A 27,004-nucleotide genomic window follows, 5' to 3' on the forward strand; every position below is an offset into this window, starting at 1 on the left:
TCTGTCACCCAGGCTGGAGTGCAGTGGTGCAATCTCAGCTCACTGCAACCTCCACCTCCCGAGTTCAAGCGATTCTTCTGCCTCAGCCTGCTGAGTAGCTGGGATTACAGGCACGTGCCACCACACCCAGCTAATTTCTGTATTTTTAGTAGAGACAGGATTTCACCATGTTAGTCAAGCTGGTCTCGAACTCCTGACCTCGTGATCTGTCTGCTCGGCCTCCCGGTTTGATGCTTTGTCTACTTGGCAATAATTGCAATGAATTTGTTTGAAAATATTTTATATTTTCACCTTGTTAGCCCAAATTGCTCAGATTTTTCTGTATTTAGTAATTTTGAGGGGGAATGTTTTTCTTTCTCTCCTAGACTGTAGACTATTTTTAGTGGAAAATGGCTGTTGAGTGTGTGGAAAGAGTATAAAAGATTTCAGTGGGAAGATACTACAATCATTTGAAATTCTCCATTGCTGGAAAATTCTCAAATTAGGCTTATGAAGGCAATTTGATTTAGCAAACAGCTCACTGGACCAAGCAAAAGCTTCTCAGCAGGGATGGAATTTGGACTGCACTTGTCCCTGGTTCTCACCTTCCCTGAGCAGCAGCGCATCTGCAGTGTCCCAGGTGATGCCCCCTACAGGCCTTGAAGCTTGTCTTCCAGAAGAGCCTTCATTTCAGGGGCAGCATTCCAGGAAGCATGCCCATGAAACACTCATTAGGAGGAACTGGGCTGCCAATTAATGACTTCTCACTGCTCCATCAACATAAAAGGTACCACATCTAAGATCAGATGGGATTATAAACCTCAGAAGAGTTTACGAGCCTTTGCTTGATCATATATTAACTCAGAACCAAAATGTCTTGGGCTTCTGTTATTCTATATTGCAATTATTAAGAAAAGTTTAGTGCCTTAATTAATGGTTTATATGCAGTGGTTTCAGGTGGGTAGGGGATAGACTTGGAATTTCAGGATGTGTATCTATGGGTTTATTTTACTGTTCTAAAATCTAAAATCTCTCTGATCCTTAGTCTCTCTCCATCCCTTGGGCTATGTGTTTAATTGTAACTGGAATTCCTTGGCTTCCAGGAACGGTGTAATTTCAGCTTTAAGGTCCAGCAGAAACCCCGCCATTGCTTAAACAATTTTTCTCTTTGCAGCTAGAACTGTTTCACAAAGCTGTATGGTTCCACTGTGCCTCTTGAAAACATGCAAGGTGTTTATGACATAAAAGAAGTAACTTTTAAAGAGAGCCCTAGTGGAGCTATTGTAATGAGGTGAAGATTTCTCTAGAGTTCTGTTGTCTGTCTGATAAGAGGAAACATTTTTCTAAACAAGTAGGTTTAAGATCTCCACGAGTATTATGCTATTAAATCATAGCATTTTTATTTCTCCCTACCTAGCTCAATCAGCAGTGGCTGTGACTGTTTTTTTTAGTGAAATAAAACCTGCCACCCAAAAAATTCTCCCAACATAGGCCCTTGCTTTAGATCTCCGTGGGGAGGCTTAAAGATTTAAAACAATTCTCAAATTTACTTAGGAAGTGGAACAACTAGAAATCACAGTGCTTCCCTCCCCCTGCCCCTGAATATGAAGAAATACTGGCTTATTGAGATAAAAGTTGGCATAAGTCAAATAGAATCTTAGAATAAAGTCTGATATACACTATTGGTAGCAGTAGCAAAGTCTAAGAAAAATTGGTAACATAAAAGATGATTACGGAAAAATTTCAATTTATTAACTTTTTTTTATTCCTCTATGAATCTGGGAAAAGATTACCTTTTTTTATTTTACTGATGGAATACCTGGTCTGAGTTTTTGAAACATCCGTGTTCCAGTGGAGCATAATTTGACAGTTACTGGCACAAAATCATATTGGCTGTATAGCGCTCTAGGAATACTTCTATGAAATTAATGATAATACAGTGATTGTGTCCTTGAACATTGTATTCAAATAGTTTATACTGATGGTTAGCAGAGAGTTGAGGCCCAGAGAAATCTGACTGCAGGATCCTTATATTGACTTCATTCATGGCTTAGGGGAGAAGTGGCTGACATTTAGACCTGAGGCTCTCATTCTAGTGCCATCCCACAGTGAGGGAGGAGCTGGCCTGCCAGCATGTGTCATGCCTGTTTCAAGCTGAGAGAACAGCATCACTGCTAATTCAGACAATAGAGATGATTACCAAGGCAGTGGCTTGAGAAGCAATATATACCGACACCGGAGGGGAAAGGGCTATTTATTTAGAAAAGTTCACCATCAAATCACCGGACAGGATAAACAACTCATGGAGAAAATCAACACTTAATACAATCAAAGGGGAATCCATTGTAATTTTCTGATTTCCCTAGGCACTCTCACTGTGATGTTGAACAAAACTCTCTCAAACATCTCCCCCTGGATTAGCAACTGTGATTGTGAGAAAAAAAAAAAAAATCCATCTTTTTGTTGTCGTTGTTAATACCCCTTTCCACATTTTACTGAATATATTTAAGCATAATACAGTGTTATCTGATGTTAGCGAGGCACCAATTTAGCATTAATTTCTCTGGATGGAAATATGAGCCATATGTTTATGTTAGTAATGGCAACACTAGGCAGCTGAATCCTTTCAGAGCAAATTGATATATTTTCAACTAACAGGGAGAGTTCTGAGATCTTGTATTCGTTTTTGAAGCATCAGCAGCTTTCAGTACAGAGTTTTCTAATCTTATTTAATTTCTCTACTGGTCTGACTCTAATTAGAGGGTCAAATAAAATGGTGATTCTTCTATGCCTTGATTCTGTTAAAATATTCCTTCTCTCTCTTCCTGAGCAGCAGCAACTGCAAGTAAATTAATTGTTACAAAGTTGTAGCAGAGCAGCACTAGGGTTCTTTGAGGTGGCTATTATACTTGATTTCCAGATGGTTGAGGTTTTTCTTTTTTAATATACTCAACCTCACTTCATAAATACATTTTCACAAGGGTACAGAAATCCAGCAGGGAAGCACATCTTTCCAAGTGCTCTCATATGCACGTAAACAGCTTCCATTTTGGAAGCCAGCAGAGGGCATGTAAAACAAAATGAGTAAAAAAAAAAAAAATTGCACATAGAGTAATTTTAATCCATTCCATTTTTAAATACCACAATAAATTTAATTTTCACAATAAATTAAATAGCCATATTCAGTTTACAAAATAGAATTACTTAGTGTGAAACCAGTATTTACAACAATATACATTATGTACATGACATTTCTCTCTGTTGACATACAACATGGAAGTAAAAGGACTTGACTTTCCAATGTGTGACTGACATGCTACAAGTGACACCATGGTCCATACGAGAAAACAATAGTGCAAAATCACCACAAGAACTTTGGAACAATGTCAAGTTTATGAGATAAGACATTCTTTTAAATAATAAGAAAATAGCATTTTCTGTTTTCATGGCACCAATTCAGCATCTGAATTAAAGAGCCAGCTTTCCCTTAGGAAAAAAAAAAATGCATCACTGGATCCTCTACTTCCTGAAGCTTCGCAGCCATTGGTACATTTTCACACATTTATCTTTTGGCTTAAATCTATGAAAATGGCGGGTGACAAATTCTGAATCAAAGGAAGACTAACTCTTTGAGAATAGCTGAAGTCACTTTCGCCCAATACCACCACCTCTTCTTTTTTGTAAATAGCTTAAAAGATGCGACTATGCAGACAGCAATTTTTTTTCGTAAATTTTCAGTAGAAAAAGAACTGATCTTATATTTGGTCACACACTGTGTATGTACAAGTATACATGGAAAAATGACTTGGATAGCTCTGCCTAGGAAAAGTGCATATTTTAATCTACAGGAGACATTGTGTGTCTCCAGGCACAACACATAGTGTTGTATGACATATTATTTTAGGGCCAGTTCAATGTCCTCCCAGTGATCTGGTAAAATTTTTGATTAAAAGGATGAAAGAATTTGCGCAATTTAGTAATGACAGAGGGGTCCACCTCTGGATGAATGCGCCCCTTGCTGCCCGCCAGGCACTTATTAAAGATAATATTAAACCGCAAGCAGTAAAACCCTCTGGTAGCATTGAAGTATAAATTGTATTGACTTATCCTTGGAGGCAGATTTAGGAACTTCTCCACGAGCTGAAGTTCTGGCAGAGGTTCCGTGATGAGGCGATCTCCATCGACGACATGAAATTGCTCAATTGGAAAGTATTTCAACCACCTTTCCAGATGTTTAGTGTAGATGCTTGTTCTTACTGCTTTGTATTTTGTGTTCACTTCGCATGTATTAGGGTCTATGGCCAGCTTCTCAAACTTGTAATAAGTTTTGTTCTTCCTCTCCTTCCCCTCTAGCACCTGAGTATAATCAGAAATAGCTCTTGTGGTTGGCTCCCTGACAATGATCAACAACTTGATGGATGAGTTCATTTTGTAAATCCTTTCTGGAACCTCCTCTGTGATAAAATATGCTGGGCTCTTTTCAATTGTGATTTGCTGAGGGTAGGAAAAAGGCATCTTTTTCCTATACCACTCAATGCCCTTACCATAATTCTCATCATTATCAAAAAAGTGGATTTCTTGAGAGGCTTTGACTACTGCCGGATGTAGGTTCAGCATTTCAAGCAGGGCCCTTGTGCCTCCTTTCCTCACCCCAATTATAATGGCCTTGGGGAGCTGCTGGACCAGGTCATGGAGGCGAACCTGCTCCTTGGAAGCGTTGCCCTTCCGGAACTCGTGCAGCAGGCCACGCTTAAACTGCAGGGCGCGGAGTGGGAATTCAGCCTGACTGCGGGCTCCACCCAGTCGACCTTCAATGGGGCAAATGGGTTGTAGCCTGCAAGCAAGACAGAGACACTTTAAGCTCATTGCAACTAACTTCTCATTTTTCTGGTTCCCCAGTCAGACCAAGACTTTAAATGCATAAATAAAGCCACTGGTTCCCAGCCTGCTGCAATCCATAATGAACATATGTTTGGGAAATTTTATTTTAAGCAACCGTGTATTAAATGGAGCACACATAATTGATGAATTTTTTATTAGTGCTCCTTAAAATTTTTTATTCACCAAGCACTTAATTGACTATGGCGTGTACTTCTGTTCGCAGTACAGGATAGACAAGTGACACCAGCCATACTAATAGCTTTTTAACAGCTCACCGGTTAAAATCATTAAGAAAAAGTGAAAGGCAGGAGATTATAATCTTCAGCTGGGAGGTGGAAGGCTAGCAGGGAGGCCATGTGTTTCACATTTCGTGTGGTATTATTTTCTTGCAGCTCGGCAGCACTCATATGGCTCTTGAAACTCTTTGAGATATAATCTGAAAGGAGGTCCCAGTTTCTGCCCCGGGCTGTTTGCATCATCAACCTGCAAAATTCCAATCTTGGAACTTGCTGAGCTTTTCATTCTGAGACTCTCTGCCCTTGGCCTTGAGGATAGCCAGAAGAATACTATATTTCTTCTGCCTCTCTTTCTCTTTCTATCTAAAGAGGTCAGGATTATATTTCCACTTTGCTGAATATAGGATCAAACCCAATTGCCATCAGCAAGTGCTGTATATCACCTACCACACCTGGGACCAGGCATCAACAAGACCTTGACAGGGCCAGAAACCTCAAGCCCTCATTGCCAAGCCTATTAAAATCAGGAACTCAAGTTCATAAAGGAAGGAGTGCAATGGATATAGCCAGAAAGGAGGATTTCCACTTCAATATTATCCTGGATAGTGAACAACCATCTCTGCTTTTCTCAGGGAGAAAGATGTGGCAACAGTCACAATGATAGTAGACGATGGTGACTGTTTAATTTGTCATGGCTAACATATATGGTTAGCAAACTGAGTTTCCTTTCAGGTATAGTCTGAATTGAACTGAAGTTAATTTATAATTTCCCTAAGTTGATCTGTGAGGGCATTTTAGCCTTCTTGGTAAAATTAAATAATATCAGTCAAAAGGGCTGTTAAACCAATTCTTACACTTGAAAGCTTCCAGTTATTCTAATAATTTGGAATCTGTGCCTCCCCCTCTGTGGCAATGAGGCTGTGGCTTGCTTTTCCCAAGAGACTGTATTGCATCTTTCTTGTTTTCTGAGATGAGAAACAACCTCAAGGTCATGCCCAGTGATACGGTTTGGCTCTGTGCCCCCACCCAAATCTCATCCCGAATTGTAATCCCCACATGTCGGAGGAGGGGCTTGGTGGGAGGTGACTGGATTATAGGGGTGTATTTCCCCCTTGTTTTCATGATAGTGAGTTCTCATGAGATTTGATGGTTTAAAACTGTGTGGCACCGCCCCCTGAAGCTCCCTCTCTCCCCTGCCACCACGTAAGACATGCCTTGCTTCTCCTTTGCCATCTGCCATGATTGTAAGTTTTCTGAGGCTTCCCCAGCCATGCAGAACTATGCGTCAATTAAACCTTTTTTCTTTATAAATTACTCAGTTTCAGGTATGTCTTTATAGCAGTTTGAAAGCGGACTAATACACCCAGCCTGTTCTGCAGAATTGAGGAGCATGGTCTTGGTCTTTGTTCTGTTTAAACAGCTATCTATCATAATGCCTAAGAAAAAATAGCAATGTATATTACTTTTCATGATGCTTCTTTTTTATGATTTTTAAAACAACTCATGCTCATTGTGGAAAGTGTGAAAATATAGACAACTTTTTTTCTTTTTTTTTTTGAGACGGCGTCTTGGTCTGTTGCCTAGGCTGCAGTGCAGTGGCACGATCTTGGCTCACTGCAATCTCTGTCTCCTGGGTTCGAGAGATTCTCCTGCCTCAGCCTCCCGAGTAGCTGGGATTACAGACGTGCGCCACCATGCCCAGCTAATTTTTGTATTTTTAGTAGAGACGAGGTTTCACCATGTTGGCCAGGCTGGTCTTGAACTCCTGACCTCGTGATTCGCCTGCCTCGGCCTCCCAAAGTGCTGGGATTACAGGCGTGAGCTACTGTGCCTGGCCTAGACAGCTTTTAAAAAACAGGATTTAACCCGGTTAATAGTTTAGAGAAACAAGAATTTTGTTTTTATAAATTTGTTAATGAGATTAATGTACTAGGGCTTTAAATGGAAGATATAAAATTATCAATAGATACATAGGCAAAGATGCTTTTAATTGTGACATTGATTGGAATGATACAAATTCATCTTTCAGTTCTTCTTGGGTTCTGGTTGAGAATTAAGCTCTAATTCCGTAAGGCATCCATTGATGGATTTCTGTCCTAAGCACCTAGAATGATGCTAGTACCATCCTTGGAAGAATTGAGGAAACAGTCACTCAAATTCTCTTTCATAGGATTTAATTCTCTCATAGTACCCTGGCTGAGAGTGGCTGATATAGACAGTCTCTGCTTTGTTTGAGGTCAAATGGAATTTACCCACTTGTAGAAAGGGTCATTTTCCTTCTTTACTTCCTTCCTCTTTCTATCTTCTACCCTGGGAGATCACATCTTGCAGAATAGTCGCTTTTTGGACTCCCTAACTCAAGACAGGATGTGAAAATATGAGAAAATATCATATTCTTTCCCACTTCCAAAAGCATAGATTCTGAGTATGGGTCCCAGACTGAAAAATCATACAGGTGTAGGATTGGAAGGGGTGGTAGAAGTAACCTCTGCCTCCCTCCCAGAAAGCAGGGTCTTCAGTTACTGGAGGGTGGGCCTAAATAAGCCTGTGTTACCTTCAGACATAATCTCAAAGTCTCAAGTGAGAGGCTTTTAGAAAGCCCACCAAGCAATTCCAAACAAAAGCTATCCCCTTAGAGACCAGAGACAGAGTTAAAAAAATGAAAAGAATCATCAACTAAATAATAATGCATTAGTGATCATTAGATCAATTACTAAGTAAAAGGTAAATGATTGGAGGCTAATTAAAGGTCAATTGGGGAGGGCTGGATATAAGAGTGCCATTACAGAGGTAGGCCAATGGTACTACCTCAAGGCTTCTCAATAACCATCAAGTGCTACTTTAGGAAACTACTGGAAGTCGGTGAGAAGCTCTGATTACACTTTCAGGGTAGGTAACAACTAGTGAGTGAGACAATTACTCAGGAATTTTGAATTGAGAAGCATTAAAGGAGTTCACTTTACCAGTCAAAATGATACCAACTGAAGGAAAACAAGGACCACTGCTATGTTATTTCTAAATAATCTAAGTGATAAGGTCTACAGATTAGCTTAAATTTTGGAAGGAAAAGAAAACTGAAAGGAAGAGATTTTCATTTTTAATTTTGTATGTGTTTTCACTGACTGTGAGAACTGAACTCATGGAGAACACACTTCAGTCTTTCCAGTGCAAGAATTAATTTTAAAGGGCCAGCCAGGCACAGTGGTTCACACCTGTAATCCCAGCACTTTGGGAGGCCGAGGCAGGTGGATCTCCTAAGGTCAAGAGTTCGAAACCAGCCTGGCCAACAAGTGAAACCCTGTCTCTACTAACAATACAAAATTAGCTGGGTGTGTGGCACATGCCTGTAATCACAGCTACTTGGGAGGCCGAGGCAGGAGAATGGTTTGAACATGGGAGGAGGAGGTTGCAGTGAGCCGAGATTATGCCATTGCACTCTAGCTTGGGCAACGAGCGAAACTCCATCTCAAAAAAAAAAAAAAATTTTTAAGGGCAGAAAAGGAAGCTTCACATTTCAGAAATTAACTTCTCTGTCTTTGCCCGTTAGACTAGACATAGAACACACCAGAAACATTTAATGTGAAGCCAGCTGATGTTGCTGGGACTTCTGCAAGTCCAATACCTCTCAACTGTTCGCCTATTTAGAGCTAAACCCTAGCATTGTAATTTTTTCTCCATGGATTTCCCATTGCTTTCTGGGCAATTATTCTGAGCAACAGCCTCCTTGTCTGGTGCATTCAGCCCCTGAAAACCAGAGCTAATTAACATAGTTAAAACTCCCCATGCCTGTAGCCATCTTTCCAGAGCAATGGATTGCAAACTCGATGAGCTCCTTTAGAGGCTCATACATAATTTTAATGCTACTGATAGCACATTAAGTGTCCACTCATAAATTTCAAAGGGAAGAAACATAGATACATCATCACTGTTTTGCTACAGCTAGAGGTCAACACCAGATGCACACAGACCACACTGAGCTCTATTAAATGATATTTTTACTATACACAGCTTTATTCCTTCCCTGAAAACAAGTGTCAATGCACACAGAATACAAATGGATCCTGACAGAACATCTTGGTTTGAGCAACTTGGATCTCTCTTTTAAAGGATCAATAAATCAAAATCAGTACTGCAGAAAAGCATGTTTCCTGGGAATTTGGAAGGAGAAAAACAAGTGGATAGACTTAAAATTATGTCCTAAAGAAGTTTAAATCAAGCCTTAACGTCACAGGGGTATAAGCATGTGTTTTAAGCACCCACCTATCCAAGCTCCCAACTCTGGCGACTAGATACAGGAGACTCCCAACGGCAAGGCTTCCCAGCACCAGGAGCTTCTGTCTCAGCCACGCCTGCTGTTTGAATAGCATGGCCCTCCATCAACCTTCAGGACTGCTGCAGCCTGCGATAGAAGGACTCATCAGCAGCCATCTCTTAGAGGCTCTGTTGGTTGTCACAGAGCTAAGCAGAGGTGGAAGACAGGTGATAAGTGACACTGCACAAAGAGCAGATCCCATACCAACTCTCACAATTGTCATGATGTAACAGGTATTTAGCAAAACTTACCTTTCTTTTCCTGGACCACGTTATAAGATCAAATACTAACTCTAGGGGGAAAGATACTAACTAGTACTAACTAGACAGAACCTGTTAGATAATTGTCAAAGTAAATTAAAATGCATGTAACATATACTCTGTGTGTGTGTGTGTGTGTGTGTGTGTGTGTGCATAAAATGATTCAAAGAATATGGATAGAATGAGCAACTTGGCCGGGTGCAGTGGCTTAAGCCTGTAATCCCAGTACTTTGGGAGGCCAAGGCGGGTGGATCACCTGAGGTCAGGAGTTCGAGACCAGCCTGGCCAAGATGGTGAAACCTCGTCTCTACTAAAAATGCAAAAATTAGCTGGGCACAGTGGTGGGCGCCTGTAATCCCAGCTGCTAGGGAGGCTGAGTCAGGAGAATCGCTTGAACCCAAGAGGTGGAGGTTGCAGTGAGCTGCGATCATGCCACTCCACTCTGGCCTGGGTGACAGAGAAGACCTGTCTCAGAAAAAAAAAAAAAAAAAAAAAGAGCAACTTGAGGCTTAACAGCAGGGCAACCAGAAACTGAAGGCTCTGCTTCAGAGTAACAAGGTGAATTTGAAATCCCAGTTCATAAGTTATCATTTTGAGCATAGCAATGACATATTTTAATTACATATGTTTTTGTTTTGTTTTAGTTGTGAGTAGAAGAAGGGGGTGAAATCCAAGTGATACTGAAGTTATCAGTGGTAACTACCAGGATGTCACATGTTTGAGGACAATGGCCTTGGGGAACCTGATGTTTCCCTCCATGTCCTCTGTCCAGTCCTGGGTTCTGAAACATGTTCAGACTAGATGCTTTTGCTATGTGACCTTCCCTGGTTGTCAATGAATTTAGACAGGTTTGGTGATATTGGTCTCACTCTTAGATCATGAAAGAAGCTTACCTGGAAGCTCTGTTCTCATATACCTGAAATAAGGCCAGCTGAGGAGTGTAGGGATTTACTAGTGCTGTTATTAAATTTTGGGGAAAAATGCAAGCTCCCAATTCAGCCTTTCTTATTAAAAATAAATCCAATCCCCCTTTCAAGATAAGATTGTTTGCCTCTTATTGAAACTCAAAATAGTAACCCAAGAAGGAAGCTATATAGATAGCAATGAGTCATGGTTAGAAATTGTTTTGCTGCAATGATATCTCTGTATTGCTATGTGAAGATTTTCTTTGTGCAAAGGGATATACTAGGATTGAGTGATTGATCTATTCATTCATTAATCAAGAAGTCACTGAATTCCCAAAGCATTTTCAACTATTATACTAGGTTTATCGGAGATTTCAAAACAGATCCCCAAAGAGTTTTATTCCTTAGAAAACTGATAATGTGATTAGGGAATCATGCAACAACCAGAGAACATTACCCAATTATGATAATGTATGAATAAGTGTTGGGAAAAGAAAATTAAGGAAAAGGTCAGAGAATGTGGGCATGGTAAAATTTTTTTGTGTGTGTGGAATGTACTATGTGAATTGCTGAGGAGACAGTAGGAGGGCATCCTAAGAGGGAGAGATAAGACCAGCACTCATCCAACACACAGTTGACAAATACTTACGGAACATGTCTTATGTGCTAGATTCTGTATTGGGTACTATGGAGAATAGTGGCCAACTAAATAGACATGTTCTTGCCCTGTGGGAGTCCACAGTCTAGTGGAGAAGACAGGCATTAAGCCTACATACAGGATTAATGCATACTTACAAATTGTATTCAATATGACAAAAGAAAGTTACAGGATCTAGTGAGAAAGAGTAATAGGAGGAACCTACTTCAGTCCTTCCTGAAGAAGTAACACTTGGGGTGACACCTGGAGGAGGAGGAGCAAGGAGGCACGAGCGAGCAGAGGAACCAGCTCACATGACGGACTGAGGAGGGAAAATGCTCGGCTTGTTTAAGAAGTGAAGGCAGGCAGGTGTGGTTGGACAAAGGTAGAGGGAAAGAGAGAAAAGACTAAGAGCATAAGCAAAGAGAGAGCAAAAACAGGTAGGCTGGATGAGCCTGTGGTTTTAACATAGCAGGGCTTGCCTTGTGTGTAAATAAAGTGGGGAAGAGAAAGAGAGTGAGGTTTCTTGAGGCTTACTGTGTAGCAAGGACATTGTCCAGGTGGTATTTCAGGAAATTCTCAAAAACCCTATAAAGTAGATGGAGTTATTTCCATTTCATAGGTCAAGTGAAGCTCACAATTTTCTCCAACTTGCCTGTGATCACACAACTGACAGATAATGTGAAGACAAAGACAGTTACCTATTTAATGTGATTCAGAGCTTCACTGAAAGAACCAATCTCCTGTCTACAGGTTGATGTCTGAAGTCCTCAGTTAGACCCACGTGCTTTGGGCTCTGATCCTTGTTGAAATGCAAATACTGCAGCAAGTTGCAGAACAGGGTGGCAGAAAGAAAACTGTGTTCAAGTCCCCCAATTAAATACTCCCCTTAGTAGCTCTATGGTTTTGAGGTTGGATTCTCTGGGGTTTCCTTTTCTTATCTACAATATGAGGACCACTTCTGGCTTCCTCATTCCATAGTGCTGTAGTAAGAATGAAATGAGGTTTCTACAGGTGACATTACTATATAAAGGTTTATTAGCTTGCCAGACTAATGCAAAGGATTATGTGTCATTTGTTTCTCAGCATGACTGAATTTAGTGTGCATTCACAGATGAGTAGTGTGAGGGAATAAAGCTTGTCTGTGGCTGAGCTGCAAAGGGAAGGGATGGGAAAAATAAAGGAAAAATGTGCTTGCCCCATGGCCTTTGCAAGGGTCTCCAGCCTCATACAGGGGACCAATTCAGAGGAAGGCTAGGGAAGTTATCGACCTCCTCTGCTATTTAAACATAGTGCCCACACCCTCCTGCTTAAAACTATACTGCACAATGCTTTGTCCACTTTCACCAGCTCCTTGGTCCACCTGTCTGTTTTTAGCTCCAGTCCACCCATTCTTTAAGGTCTGGGCTATATCACAGTTCCTCTGGGAAGCCTTCTCCAGCTTCCAGTCCAGGATCCAATCACCCACCTCCACTAACTCTTGTTCTTGCAGTCAAAACCACAGTTAGGCATTTCATTGTGAATAAGTGTTTGATTTGTGTTAGCTGCTTCTTTGGTGTGTATTATCACCATCTCTTAGCAATGGGGCAATGGGCTAAACCTACTGACTGACTCAGAAGCACTAGAAAGCTTACGGAAAGGTACTAAGCCCAGAACCTCCTTTGCTGCACAGGCCAGTGATTCTCTATGGCAAGTTTGCAGAGCCTTTAAAACACACACACTTACTACCACCCTCAGATATTCTGATTCAATGGGTATGCATTAATCTTGTATTTATAAAACTAGAACAGGCTGGGCATGGTGGTTCACGCCTATAATCTCAGCACTTTGGGAGGCGAAGGCAGATGGATCACCAGCTTGGACAACATGGTGAAACCCCATCTCTACAAAAATACAAAAATTAGCTGGGCATGATGGCGGGTGCCTGTAATCCCAGCTACTCTGGAGGCTGAGGCAGGAGAATCACTTGAACCCGGGAGGCGGAGGTTGTAGTGAGCCAAGATCGTGCCACTGCACTCCAGCCTGGGTGACAGAGCAAGGCTCCGTCTCAAAAACAAAAACAAAAATAAAAAAAAAACAAAAAAACTAGAATAAAGTTATAAAGCTTATCGTTTTCTACCATCTTTTGTATCTTCAGTCACCAAGATCAGTAAAAATGATTTCTCCTTAATTTCTTCTTGCTTTGTGCTGTGCAAGCATTTTGTGCTTCCCTTGTTCCTTAACATTTGGGTATGCTCCCCTCGTTCATTTTCTATGGTGCTGTATAGTACTATTAATCTTCCTAATATAAGTTATTTTGTCCCTCATCTATTTTTGGTTGTTCACTGGATCAAGTTCAATCGCTTCCTCTTGAAAGTCTACGCCCTTCCTTCTGAGGTCCCAGTGTGGACAGTCAGCTTCTCACGCTCTTAAGTCACTCACTCCAGCCTCTGAGCCTGTCAGGTCAGCCCCTGCACTGTTCTCCATATGCCTTTTCTCTTATCTCTGTGCAATCATCAGCTTCCTTGCTGGCCTGGGATATCTTTCCTATGTCTCCTCCTTCGAGACTTCCAGATCCTACTGGTGTCTTCCTAGGAAGTGATTTTGATCTCGGTGGATGTGGAGTTTAGGGGAAAAATCCCAATACACATTCCACTGGTGGGTAGGAATGGGTCATGTCCATTGTATAAATAATTACAGGACCAAAGGATAATAGCTGGGCTTGGGAATAAAACTTGCAAGGCTTTTGCATGTACGGGTGAGTGAAGTTATAAAATGACCTCATGGTTAAACTGTTCAAGTTTAGCAGACAGGAAAAAGAAGAAAAACATGACAGAATGTGAAGCCTGCTGAAGAAGTAGTGCAAGATTTAGGAGACTATGACGAAAAAACTGTCAGCATCCAATTGCAATGCACAGGTCATCTGGTATATACTAGGCTATTAAACCTAACTCTCGCTTTATGATAAACCCAGTTATTACCATAGAGGTTTTGCTCTGTGGGATTAGATACTACTGCCAGCCTAGCTTCTCTGTGCCTGAGGTGCCTTAAATATGTCTACTGAGGTTTTTCTCTCTTCAGAAGACCTGATTTCTCTAGCATTTTGTTCGCAAGGCTGCTGGCTCCTTACACTGCCCCCTCTGGTTATGGCAGGCCCAGTATGCATTCCAAGGTACCTTCCTATCTGCTGTGACAATGAGAAAAACTAATATTTTTATCGAAGATCTCAACTAATATGAGTGAGCGACTCATGGTGAAGTGGAAAGACCACTGGATTGGGAGTCAAAAGACCTTGGGTCACATTTTGGTGTGGTTTTGTCATGGAAATTTTCTGAGTTTTGTTTTCCTCATCCATAAAATTATGATAATAATGTCTATCTCACAGGGTTCTTATGATGTGAACACTGAGTAAAACAGTAGGATAGAACTTTGGGAACATTTGTGCATTGTGCAAAAATGAAGCATAATTAATAGCTTCAGGAGGTAGATTAATTATTGCAATGCATTTTGCAGAGAAAAAGAATAAAATAAATGCAGTTTTCATAAGTAGTATACTGGAATTATGAAAAATAGTATTTTAAAGTATAAATAACTTTTAATGGAAATTCTTGTTAAGAATTAGAATGCTAATGCTATATTTTTTGTTCAAAGCAAGATGGTGCATGCATACACACACAGTCAATATTTCTCTTCTTGAGCTGAAATCTCTTGGAATTTTTGAGAAATGAGGAGGCCAAGCCAGAAGTTTCTAATGAGGCTGTCTAGCAGACAAAGTGAAATCTCATTCTGTTTTGTAACCGGTCTCAGACCATGTGCTAAGATACAATATCATAGCAGCTCTGAATAAAACTTCCCCAGGGAAAACCAAAGATATCTGGTTAATTTAACTTTGAAAATGCCTCTTTGGTTTTCTATAACATTATAAAGCATTTGAATCTGCCAGGATGGTGTCTTAAAAGCTGGAGATTGTTGCTTTTGGTCTAGGAATATAAGACAAAGAGAAGACACACCATTCAGTCCTTATGGACAATGCTGTTAAATTGGGTAGAGTGTTAACTGCTTCTCCGACCCCCAAATCCCATCCCTTTAGCTATGCCAGCTTTAACGGATATTTTAATAGTCTTTCATCAAAGCAGTTATACTAGTAATGGGAAACTTATATAAAACTAAAGTTTTTTTAAAAGTTTATTATTTCTTTTTATATAAAAAATGCTTGAAGACCTACAGTGACATTTAAGCTCCCCCCATCCACAGTTTTTTAATCTCTCAATGTCTTTCATTTTGCCTGCCAATAACAGCACAATTAGTTTCTTCCGACTCCTAAAGCTTTAACAGACACGGTATCTTGGCTGAACAAAGCAGAGTATCTAAATAACAGAGTATGTGGCCAGAAATGACAAATTGTAGAGACATCTGGCTGTTTCTCTAAAGCAGCACTAAGCAAAGAAAGAAGTGAGTCCCCAGATGAAACAAAGAAATAAGGATATTCAAAAATAATAATAATAAAGATATGTTCAAGTGCTGCTCAAAGGCTTGTAGACATGGTTACCACAAGCCCTTGGTGCCAGTAAAAACAATAAGAGGAACAATAGCAGCAAAGTTCATTAAAAACGACTGAACTCATATAGCAGAATTATTCCAAGGAAATCATAACCCTCTTTTGAGTATTAGCTCATTTATCCTGGGCAACAGCCTTATGAGGTGGACAGGAACTACATTTATTGAACACTAGGCTCTGTGTTATTTTCTTTTACATTTACTATCTCATATGATACAACAAACCTCTGTAATATTATCTTTTTTTTTTTTTAATGGAAACTGAGCAGACATGAGTAGATTTTTTACCCAAGGGCTGTGGTTGGTAAATGCAGAAGGAGGATTTAAATTCAGAATTATCTGACCCCAAAGAACATGACCCCATAATTGCAGCACCAGTCATAGAGCTTTGGATACTTACATGGGAGAATATTTTTTTTTTTTTTTTTTTGAGACGGAGTCTCGCTCTGTCGCCAGGCTGGATTGCAGTGGCACGATCTTGGCTCGCTGCAACCTCCACCTTCCAGGTTCAAGCAATTCTCCTGCCTCAGCCTCCCGAGTAGCTGGACTACAGGCACACACTGCCATGCCCAGCTAATTTTTTTTTGTATTTTAGTAGAGACGGGGTTTCACCATGTTGCCCAGGCTGGTCTCAAACTCCTGAGTTCAGGCAATCCACCAGCCTTGGCCTCCCAAAGTGCTAGGATTACAGGCGTGAGTCACCACACCCAGCCCATGGGAGACTTTTTAAAAGATAATTTCAATTGTTTTGGGGATACAGATGGTTATATGTTATCTTGTTATATGGATAAGTCCTCTAGTGGTGATTTACACTTACATGGGAGAGTTTTTAAAAAATAATTTCAATAGTTTTGGGGGTACAGGTGGTTATATGTTATCTTGTTATATGGATAAATTCTCTAGTGGAGATTTCTGAGATTTTAGTGCACTTGGTACGCAAGCAGTGTACACTGTACCCAATATGTACTCTTTTATCCGTCATCCCCCTCCCAACCTTACCCCCACCCAGTCCCCAAAGTCCATTCTATCACTCTTATGCCTTTGTGCCCTCACAGCTTAGCTTCTGGGAGATTCTTAATGAATATTCTTTCATTGATTGAGAGCAGACAAAAACCACTTAACTCCACCCAAATTACCTGCCATTGAACCTTGAGTTAAAGGATGGGGAGATGAAAAAAAAAAAAAAAGAGGAAAAATGTTTCCATAAAAGGGCAGGTAAAAGGGACCATTTAGGTGGTTTGAACCTGATAAAAGCAGGGAGAAAATACTAATAAGTAATGATAGTAGCAATTATAATGAAAGGTCATGTTTCCTTAATTTACCAAGGGTTTTTTCATATTCACCAAGCCACTAATAATTAAAACTGACCAGAATTATGGATACCCCACTTTTTCTCTCCATAACTCAAGAACTATCTCTTAGAAAGATTTATAGTAGATGAAAATAATACCATTGGGATTAGCTGCCACTTGTCACAGACTCAGATTCTTACGTGCTGGTCTTTGTAAGATCTTGATTAAATATGTCTTTGCCCTCTCATTATCACCCAATCCCTACCCACCCCTTCCCACAGCACTGCCTCTCAATATCTCAGTGAATGGCTCCCCATCTGCTCCTCACCCATGCCAAAAACCTTGGAAGTTGTCATTCTTGGCTCCACCCTGTCCCCATGTCCAATCAGCCAGTAAGATGCTACCTCCAGTCCTGTTAGAATCCACCCAATTTCTGCCATCACTTGTGACTGCCTTGGTTCAGGCCACTGTGTGTTTTAGACTAACTTATGAGCTCCCAGGTGGTATCCCCACTATTAGTTTTGTTCCTTCCTCAATTTATTCTCCATACTGATGCCAGAGTAATCTTTCCCAATGGAAACTGGATCACATCATCTCCAGGCTTAATACCCTTTAATAGATGCCTACCATCCACAAGACCCTGTACTCCTTTCTGCTGTAACTCCACATACCCTACCCAAGGCCTACATATACAAACTGCAATACACAGAACAACTTGCAGTTCTTTTGAATAAGCCATGATCAGTTTTGCTTCAGGGCCTTTCTTCATAAGATTTCCATTGCTTGAAAATACCAACTCTGTACTCTATTTATCAGATCTGTCAATGGAATACCAATAACCTGCCCCACAGCACGCTGTGAGGAGTAAATGGGCATGTGTTGCTTGGCTTATAGTATAAATGCTAGACACGTCGATGGATGCTTGCTCTCCCTCCCAGGCCTCGGTTTAATTCCTATGTTTTAGATATTAGGTTCTCACTGCTCTCAGGTTCCTTGGGAAAGTCTTTCTTGATCATTTAGGGCTGGTTTAGATGTTTTTCCTATATGGCACCACAGCAGTCTCTACTTAATTCTATTTAAGTCATATTGTAATTGATTGTTTACTTGTGTGTAACTCTAACTAGATTAAATTCTGTGAGATTAAGAAGTATGTGTTGTGCATTATTGAGTTATCTCCAGCATTTAGGGTCACTGATACTCAGTAAATGATTGCTGAATAATCCAATCAGTTAGATGAAATGAACTTTGACTATCCTAAGATTATGGCATCTGGATGCCACATCTCTTTAGATACTACTACTTTGTCTTTGTATACTACTTAGCAGGTTTGCCAAATGCTGTCTGTGTATAAATGACCTTAGTGTTTCTATCTTTTTATTTTGAAAAAATCGAATACTCGTATATCCTTTGCCTAGATTCACTGATTGTTAATGTTTTTCCATATTTGTTTTATTTGTCTCTATAGAAGCACATATTACTTTTATGGAACCATTAAAAATAAGTGGCAGATCTCAACATTGCAGCATGTGAGAAGCCCCCACCTGACATGAACATGTTGCCCTGTGATAGAAGTGGGGCAGTGGGCATTCTTGTCTCAAAGCCTAGGGAGGTGAAATGTCCTGCTCAAAGCTGCAAACTGCTTAGTCTGGGGTTGTAAATAATTATATTAGGGCTTTCTACATTGCACCACTCTGCCTCCCTATGAAGTTCATGCAAAGTTGAAAATATTGCAGATTTTATTGGTAGAAATAGATGTATCCCTCATCTTTGTCTAAACTTTCAATCTGCAGAGTTGAGTGTTTAAAAAGAAAAAACCTTTGGCAAAGTGGTCACAAAAAATACTCTTAGGAGATTCTTGTCTCCTCTTAGACTTTTCTGAATTCCTTTTAAGAAAGAAAAAAAATTGAAAAAGCTCTTTTTATATTTTAACACAGATGGTAGAGTCATGTGGTGATGCCCATCCACTGGCATGCTACAGCTGGCTCCTACTTTGCAAGCCAGTTGTTAAAGTCATTATTAAAATTTAAAATTGTATTATATAAATTTATAATTAAGTAGAGTAAAGCAAAGGTAATAAATTTGAAAAACTCCTTATTTCCTAATTATCTTACTCCATTTTACTATTATCTATGGTCTTGAGGTTAAATCTGTTGCATCTGTGCAATGGAATAATACACATCTCTTCCCAATTTCACATTTAGTGAATTCATCTTGGTAGCTTAAGATTTCATATTCAGTCAATTCATGTTGTTAGCTTAAAATTGGCCATGAAGAGGACAGGAAGAATCAATATCATGAAAATGGCCATACTGCCCAAGGTGATTTATAGATTCAGTGCTATCCCCATCAAGCTACCACTGACTTTCTTCACAGAATTGGAAAAAACTACTGTACATTTCATATGGAATCAACAAAGAGCCCACATAGCCAAGACAATCCTAAGCAAAAAGAACAAAGCTGGAGGCATCATGCTACCTGACTTCAAACTATACTACAAGGCTACAGTAACCAAAACAGCATGGTACTGGTACCAAAACGGATATATAGACCAATGGGACAGAACAGAGGCCTCAGAAATAATGCCACACATCTACAACCATCTGGTCTTTGACAAACCTGACAAAAACAAGAAATGGGGAAAGGATTCCTTATTTAGTAAATGGTGCTGGGAAAACTTGCTAGCCATATGTAGAAAGCTGAAACTGGATCCCTTCCTTACACCTTATACAAAAATTAACTCAAGATGGAAAAGACTTAAATGTAAGGACCTAAAACCATAAAAATCCTAGGAGAAAACCTAGGTGATACCATTCAGGACATAGGCATGGGCAAAGACTTCATGACTAAAACACCAAAAGCAATGGCAACAAAAGCCAAAATAGACAAATCGGATCTAATTAAACTAAAGAGCTTCTGCACAGCAAAAGAAACTATCATCAGAGTGAACAGGCAACCTACAGAATGGGAGAAAATTTTTGCAATGTATCCACCTGACAAACGGCTAATATCCAGAATCTACAAAGAGCTTAAACACATTTACAAGAAAAAAACAAAACCCCATGAAAAAGTGGGCAAAGGATAAGAACAGTCACTTTTCAAAAGAAGACATTTATGCAGCCAACAGACATATGAAAAAATGCTCGTCATCACTGGTTATCAGAGAAATGCAGATCAAAACTACAATGAGATACCATCTCACACCAGTTAGAATGGCGATCATTAAAAAGGCAGGAAACGACAGATGCTGGAGAGGATGTGGAGAAATAGGAACACTTTTACACTGTTGATAGGAGTGTAAACTACCTACTAGTTCAATCATTGTGGAAGACAGTGTGGCAATTCCTCAAGGATCTAGAACCAGAAATACCATTTGACCCAGCAATCCCATTACTGGGTATATACCCAAAGGATTATAATTCATGCTACTATAAAGAGACATGCACACATACGTTTATTGTGGCACTATTCACAATAGCAAAGACTTGGAACCAACCCAAATGTCCATCAATGATAGACTGGATAAAGAAAATGTGGCACATATACACCATGGAATATTATGCAGCCATAAAAAGGATGAGTTCATGTCCTTTGCAGAGAGATGGATGAAGGTGGAATCCATCATTCTCAGCAAAATAGCACAAGGTCAGAAAACCAACACCGCATGTTCTCACTTATAAGTGGGAGCTGAACAATGAGAACACATGGACACAGGGAGGGGAACATCACACATCATGGCCTGTTTTGGGGTGGGAGGCTGGGGGAGGGATAGCATTAGGAGAAATACCTAATGTAAATGATGACTTGATGGATACAGCAAACCAACATGGCACATGTATACCTATGTAACAAACCTGCACGTTATGCACATGTACCCTAGAACTTAAAGTATAATAATTAAAAAAAGAGCAAAAAAAATGGCCATGAAGAATTTATGCAATAGAAATTGACAAATACTACAAACCACACCCCCTTCCCCAAGAGCTAGTTGTTAAGTATTTACCAGGACACCACTAATTATGCCCCATTTATTTTTCTTTTGCACATTCAATAATCAGGACTTTCCCAAGTTTCCATCAAGTGTGCAGTATGTTGCCAAGAACTCTTTTAAAAAAGAAGGGGGCCTACCCCTCATCTTCTGTTTTTAGCCTCCCTCTCCATTCTGCCTTTTTACAGAGGCCTGTTTTCATTTCTGAGACCCCTGTGATCCTTTTCTTTCTTTTTTTGACTTTTCTAAGTCTTTCTTCCCAGCTTTTTTGCTTCTCCCTATACCCTGCCACTGACTATGTTCTCTAAATAAAATAACCTAAAAAGAAAAGACTACTGAGATATTATTCTTAAGTAACATTGATAGCAAAAGTACAGCTAAAAATCTTAGGAAACTTTATAAATATTTAATAAACCTATAAAATAATATAATTAGCTTGTATGCAAAATGATACTAAAAGTCTCCCCTTCTTAGGCATGCTAACATTTTCTTAAATTGCAGTATTAAAATTAGCATTCTTAACATGCTTCAAAACTTTTTTTCTTTTTATTGCCAGAGGCACCTTTCTTCTCTAAATCTCTGATCTTCCTTTTAGGGCCAGAAGGACTCCACCGATTTCAACACTAAGATAACCACCTGTTACCAGTCATCAACAAATAGTTACTGAGGACCTACCATGCATCAGGAACTGCAGACGCAGAAAATAATATGGACAACAGACACAGATTCTGCCTCATTACTTTTGTAGTTTTCTAGTGTTCAACTCTTGATATACATATAAGATCCGCATCATCTGTTAAACATAGAGCTCAGATCCTCTCATGAGAGTTCAGGCGCATTCAGGGTGGTGTGGCTGTAGCCTCTGATTCTCTTAGATTGGCAGTGAAGGAAGAATCGCTACAAAGGCAGGATCTGCTGCACTTCAGAATCTCACCTCCTGGCCCTAAAATCCACCTTGAAGAGTCCTTGCCTCCTGCCCAAGTAGCCAGAAACTACTCTCCAAAAAGCACAACTCTTCCTTCAACAAGACTCTTTTCTTCAAAAACCACATGCAAAGTGAAGACTTCACTGGGTATGTTTAGACCAGACATTACTAAAGTAACTACTTGTGGTGAGACATGAGCTGGTACCTGTGCATTTACGTGGGGCTCTGTGCTCAGAAAGGCCCTGTGCTTGGTTTAATGCTCTATTGTTGCTGTCTTAGAATTCTCTGCATTTTTATTTTGCCCTGGGCCCCATAAATTATGTGCCTGATTCTGCAGCCAGACTTTTTGGTCTTTGAGGATAGATTACTTGTGTGGGGACTATGGCTCTTCACAGTGGTACCTCCTTTCTTCTTCAGACACTGAACTTTAAGAGACAGACACTGTCTTAACTCCATCACACAGGAACACAACCCTTCACATCTTCTTACAGAGCTGGGATTTTCACTCCCTTTTATTTCTCCCTCTCAGTTCTGTGGTCTTCCCTGAGGCTCTTCTTTTCCTTGGGTAACCAACACTGAAAATGGTGTCTGCCTTTGAGAACATGGTAGCTCTCCACAAAGACTTAGAGTCCTAAGAACAATAACCATAGCAGAGTATGTGCCACACAAGGTAGTGCTGTGAGATAAACACACACACACGCCCCCACAAGAAAGGGTTTCATCACAATAGATTACTGGGGGAAATCCTGTGAGGTGAAGAGGACAGTATCTCTATCAAACAGGTAAGAAAATGCAGAGACTTGAGGACATCTGCTCCTTCTGTGGGGCAGGAAATTATTTCTCCATTTCATGTTCCCTTCAAGGGAAAAACAAAACAGGAAGCTCAAACTATGTTACCCTGCTGCTATGTGACTTTGTGTAAACCACTTAACCCCCTGATCTTCTGTTTTTTTCCTAGAAACAAAGGCCTGAGAAGGGATGAGTTCAGCTATCCCTCTGGGCCCCAAATTCTCTTATTCTTTTTTTTTCTTTTATTATTATTATTATTATACTTTAGGTTTTATGGTACATGTGCACAATGTGCAGGTAAGTTACATATGTATACATGTGCCATGCTGGTGCGCTGCACCCACCAACTCGTCATCTAGCATTAGGTATATCTCCCAATGCTATCCCTCCCCCCTCCCCCCACCCCACAACAGTCCCCAGAGTGTGATGTTCCCCTTCCTGTGTCCATGTGTTCTCATTGTTCAATTCCCACCTATGAGTGAGAATATGCGGTGTTTGGTTTTTTGTTCTTGCGATAGTTTACTGAGAATGATGATTTCCAATTTCATCCATGTCCCTACAAAGGACGTGAACTCATCATTTTTTATGGCTGCATAGTATTCCATGGTGTATATGTGCCACATTTTCTTAATCCAGTCTATCATTGTTGGACATTTGGCTTGGTTCCAAGTCTTTGCTATTGTGAATAATGCCGCAATAAACATACGTGTGCATGTGTCTTTATAGCAGCATGATTTATAGTCCTTCGGGTATATACCCAGTAATGGGATGGCTGGGTCGAATGGAATTTCTAGTTCTAGATCCCTGAGGAATCGCCACACTGACTTCCACAAGGGTTGAACTAGTTTACAGTCCCACCAACAGTGTAAAAGTGTTCCTATTTCTCCACATCCTCTCCAGCACCTGTTGTTTCCTGACTTTTTCATGATTGCCATTCTAACTGGTGTGAGATGGTATCTCATTGTGGTTTTGATTTGCATTTCTCTGATGGCCAGTGATGGTGAGCATTTTTTCATGTGTTTTTTGGCTGCATAAATGTCTTCTTTTGAGAAGTGTCTGTTCATGTCCTTTGCCCACTTTTTGATGGGGTTGTTTGTTTTTTTCTTGTAAATTTGTTGGAGTTCATTGTAGATTCTGGATATTAGCCCTTTGTCAGATGAGTAGGTTGCGAAAATTTTCTCCCATTTTGTAGGTTGCCTGTTCACTCTGATGGTAGTTTCTTTTGCTTTGACAAAATTCAACAACCCTTCATGCTAAAAACTCTCAATAAATTAGGAATTGATGGGACGTATCTCAAAATAATAAGAGCTATTTATGACAAACCCACAGCCAATATCATACTGAATGGGCAAAAACTGGAAGCATTCCCTTTGAAAACTGGCACAAGACAGGGATGCCCTCTCTCACCACTTCTATTCAACATAGTGTTGGAAGTTCTGGCCAAATTCTCTTATTCTAGGAAAAAGTGAATGTTCTTATAATGAGAGATTAATGCAGAAGGAAGTAAAGACAACTGCATTGTGGTGGGAAATTTGTGCCTGAGGTACATTTTAATTTTTAATGTCTTAACAGCCCCCAGTTTTAAACAGTCCTGACCTCTTTAAAGATGGCTGCACCACATCATACTGCCTATTACTGGGAGAAACAATCCTCTTGTCCTAAGACATAACATTTCTTAGAAAAGATACCGATCTTAAGAAAGATTCTACTGATGAGCTTTCAATTTGCTCTGTTGTCAGGGAGCCCATAGAAATCACATTTTGAAAAAATTAACCAAGGGCAGCAGAGGAAAATTGTCATAAAGAACTCGTTTTCCTTCTGTAATAATGATTACCTAAGAGCACTGTAATGAGAAAGAAACAAATGAGGAGGGGCACAGGAACAGGGCACAAAAAGCAGTGTTGTGCATGTGTCAAGTCGAATGGGAGATGGGGTAGAGATTAAGAGGAAAATGGACACCATTTGTTAGTAGATTAAGCAGAAAGTGTATCAGTCAGGATGCTCATAATTGCTCTATCAAATGGCTAAGGAAGCTATTTAGCTCTTTGTTTCTTCAGTTAACCACGAAGGGTCAATGTTAGAAATGAAAAGGAAAAAGGTTGATAAATTATACAGAACTGCGGGGTGGAATACTGCTTATCCTCCCTGGAGTTATGGCGAGAATAGCTTTAAGCAAATTCCAAATTTTCATATGGGTTCTTCATTTCTGTCCTCCATTCAGCTTTCCATATCAGGCATAGATTATTTATCACAACTCCCGTTATTGCGTCAGCTTGAGTAGTCCTCTGGCTCTGTCTGCAGGAGGATACTCATTTTGCATTTGTAATTACCAAACTTAAAAGGAGCCAGTTAATTCTGCTTCTGCTCAGGGGTCTCATTTAGTAGAATGATGTCTTAAGAAAAAATATGGGAACTGAATTTTGTTTGGGCCTGGAATCGCAATTACTCTTAATCCCAGTATCTCACTGGTATAGGTAACTAATGTTTATAGAACGGATAAACTAATGTTTATCCACTCTTCCCCCAAATTTCTTTTCACTGCATTAAACAGTTGTTAGTTTAGTAAATTTGACCTGCTAGGGAGCTCAGAAGCAGAATCCTTCCTTCTTTAATCTTGTATTTATATAGAAAAGTATGAGTTGGAGAGGTAACAATTATAGTTAATTAAGTTAATATACCTGGTCCAAACATCATTCTAGTGATATAGGCTCCTGCAGTTAAAGAGTTCCAGTTAACTGGATTAAGCTCCTCCCTCTGCTCCATGTAGCAAACATCAGTTTTATAGTAATATTAGTTCTACTTGTCATATTCGTTAACAGTTGAAGGTATCTATTTTAAAATCAAAGGTAGTATTCACTACCAGACAGAAAGCCAACTTTTAAATTTTATTTACCTCAAGTTTTGTTTTTGTTTTTAACGAAGACCAAAGAAATATATATATAAGTGGCTTTTAATGCCATAGATACATTAAAAGTATAATGGTATTTTTATCATCAAGCTTCATTTCTTTGTAGTTTTCATTATCCTCTCTCTGCAGTGACTTTTTTCTCCTTTTTAATTTCCATAACACTATGCCATATATTTTTTCATAATGAATGATGATGAATGCTGATTTTTAGCATTAAATATTTTATGTGAAGAATTAAACCATTAGCAGACTGTGCAGAAATATGAATATATCATATTCAAATTACCAAGTTAGATCCAAATATTTAACATGTTTAATATAAAATTTTAGCAAATTCGTGTAAGTATAACCTCCTGAAAACTTTAGAGACAGATAACCCACTGTTCACTTAAGAAACATAAACATACAGTTTTCTTTTTCTTTTTCTTTTTTTTCTGAGACGGGGTCTTGCTCTGTCACCCAGGCTGGAGTGCATTGGTGCGATCTCTGCCCACTGCAACCTCTGCCTCCCGGGTTCAAGCAATTCTCCTGCCTCAGCCTCATGAGTAGCTGGAACTACAGGCATGCACCACCATGCCCAGCTAATTTTGGTATTTTTTTTTAGTAGAGACGGGGTTTCACCATGTTGGCCAGGCTGGTCTCGAACTCCTGACCTCAGGTGATCCACCCGCCTTGGCCTCCCAAAGGGCTGGGATTACAGGCGTGAGCCACCATGCCCGGCAAACACACAGTTTTCAAAATACTATCTTGTATAGCGCTTTTCAGTTTTTAAAGCACAAGTTTAAACATTTTATTGGACTTTCACAACAAAAATATAAGGGACACAAGATATTTTATTCTCCATTCTATAGATGAGGAAGCCAAGACCTCATTAAGGTGTGGTGCCCCAGTCTACCTAGCACCTATAACTAGCAGAGTTCAAAATACAGTCTAGCTGTATTGACCTTCAGTGTTTGTGCTGGGTAAATTCATCCCCTTTCTATGAAGATTTGTCATTATTTGGTTCTAGGACTGGATATGCATTCATTAGTGCAAATCTAATCCTTGAGTAGTATAGGCACACCTTGGAGATGTTGTGGATTTGGTTTCAGAGCACTTCAATAAAGCAAAAATTGCAGTAAAGTGAGTCACACAGATCATTTGGTTTCCCAAGCATATAAAAGTTATGTTTATACTGTATTGTAGTCTGTTAAGTGTGTAATAGCATTATGTTTTAAAAAAACAATGTACGTGCCTTAATTTTAAAATATTGTATTGCTAAAAAAATGCTAATGGTTAACTGGGCCTTCAGTGAGTTGTAATCTTTTTGTTGGTGGAAGGTCTTGCTTCGATGTTGATGGCTGCTAACCAGGGTGGTGG

General features: G+C 39.8%; 1 protein-coding gene across 1 annotated transcript in view; it reads right to left on the reverse strand.

The window, feature by feature from the left end:
• Positions 1 to 2,199: 2,199 nt before the first annotated feature.
• HS3ST5 (heparan sulfate-glucosamine 3-sulfotransferase 5) overlaps positions 2,200 to 27,004 on the reverse strand; it is a 119,581-nt gene continuing 94,776 nt past the window's right edge. Inside the window, exons 3-4 of the mRNA XM_054491172.2 lie at positions 9,357 to 9,495; positions 2,200 to 4,813 (exon numbers count right to left, since the gene is read on the reverse strand). Of these exons, the coding sequence (XP_054347147.1) occupies positions 3,880 to 4,813; positions 9,357 to 9,463 (1,041 nt within the window). The 5' untranslated portion in view covers positions 9,464 to 9,495 and the 3' untranslated portion in view covers positions 2,200 to 3,879. The remainder of the gene's footprint in view (positions 4,814 to 9,356; positions 9,496 to 27,004) is intronic.

The sequence above is a fragment of the Pongo pygmaeus genome, chromosome 5 (genome assembly GCF_028885625.2).
Source record: "Pongo pygmaeus isolate AG05252 chromosome 5, NHGRI_mPonPyg2-v2.0_pri, whole genome shotgun sequence".
NCBI lineage: Eukaryota > Metazoa > Chordata > Mammalia > Primates > Hominidae > Pongo > Pongo pygmaeus.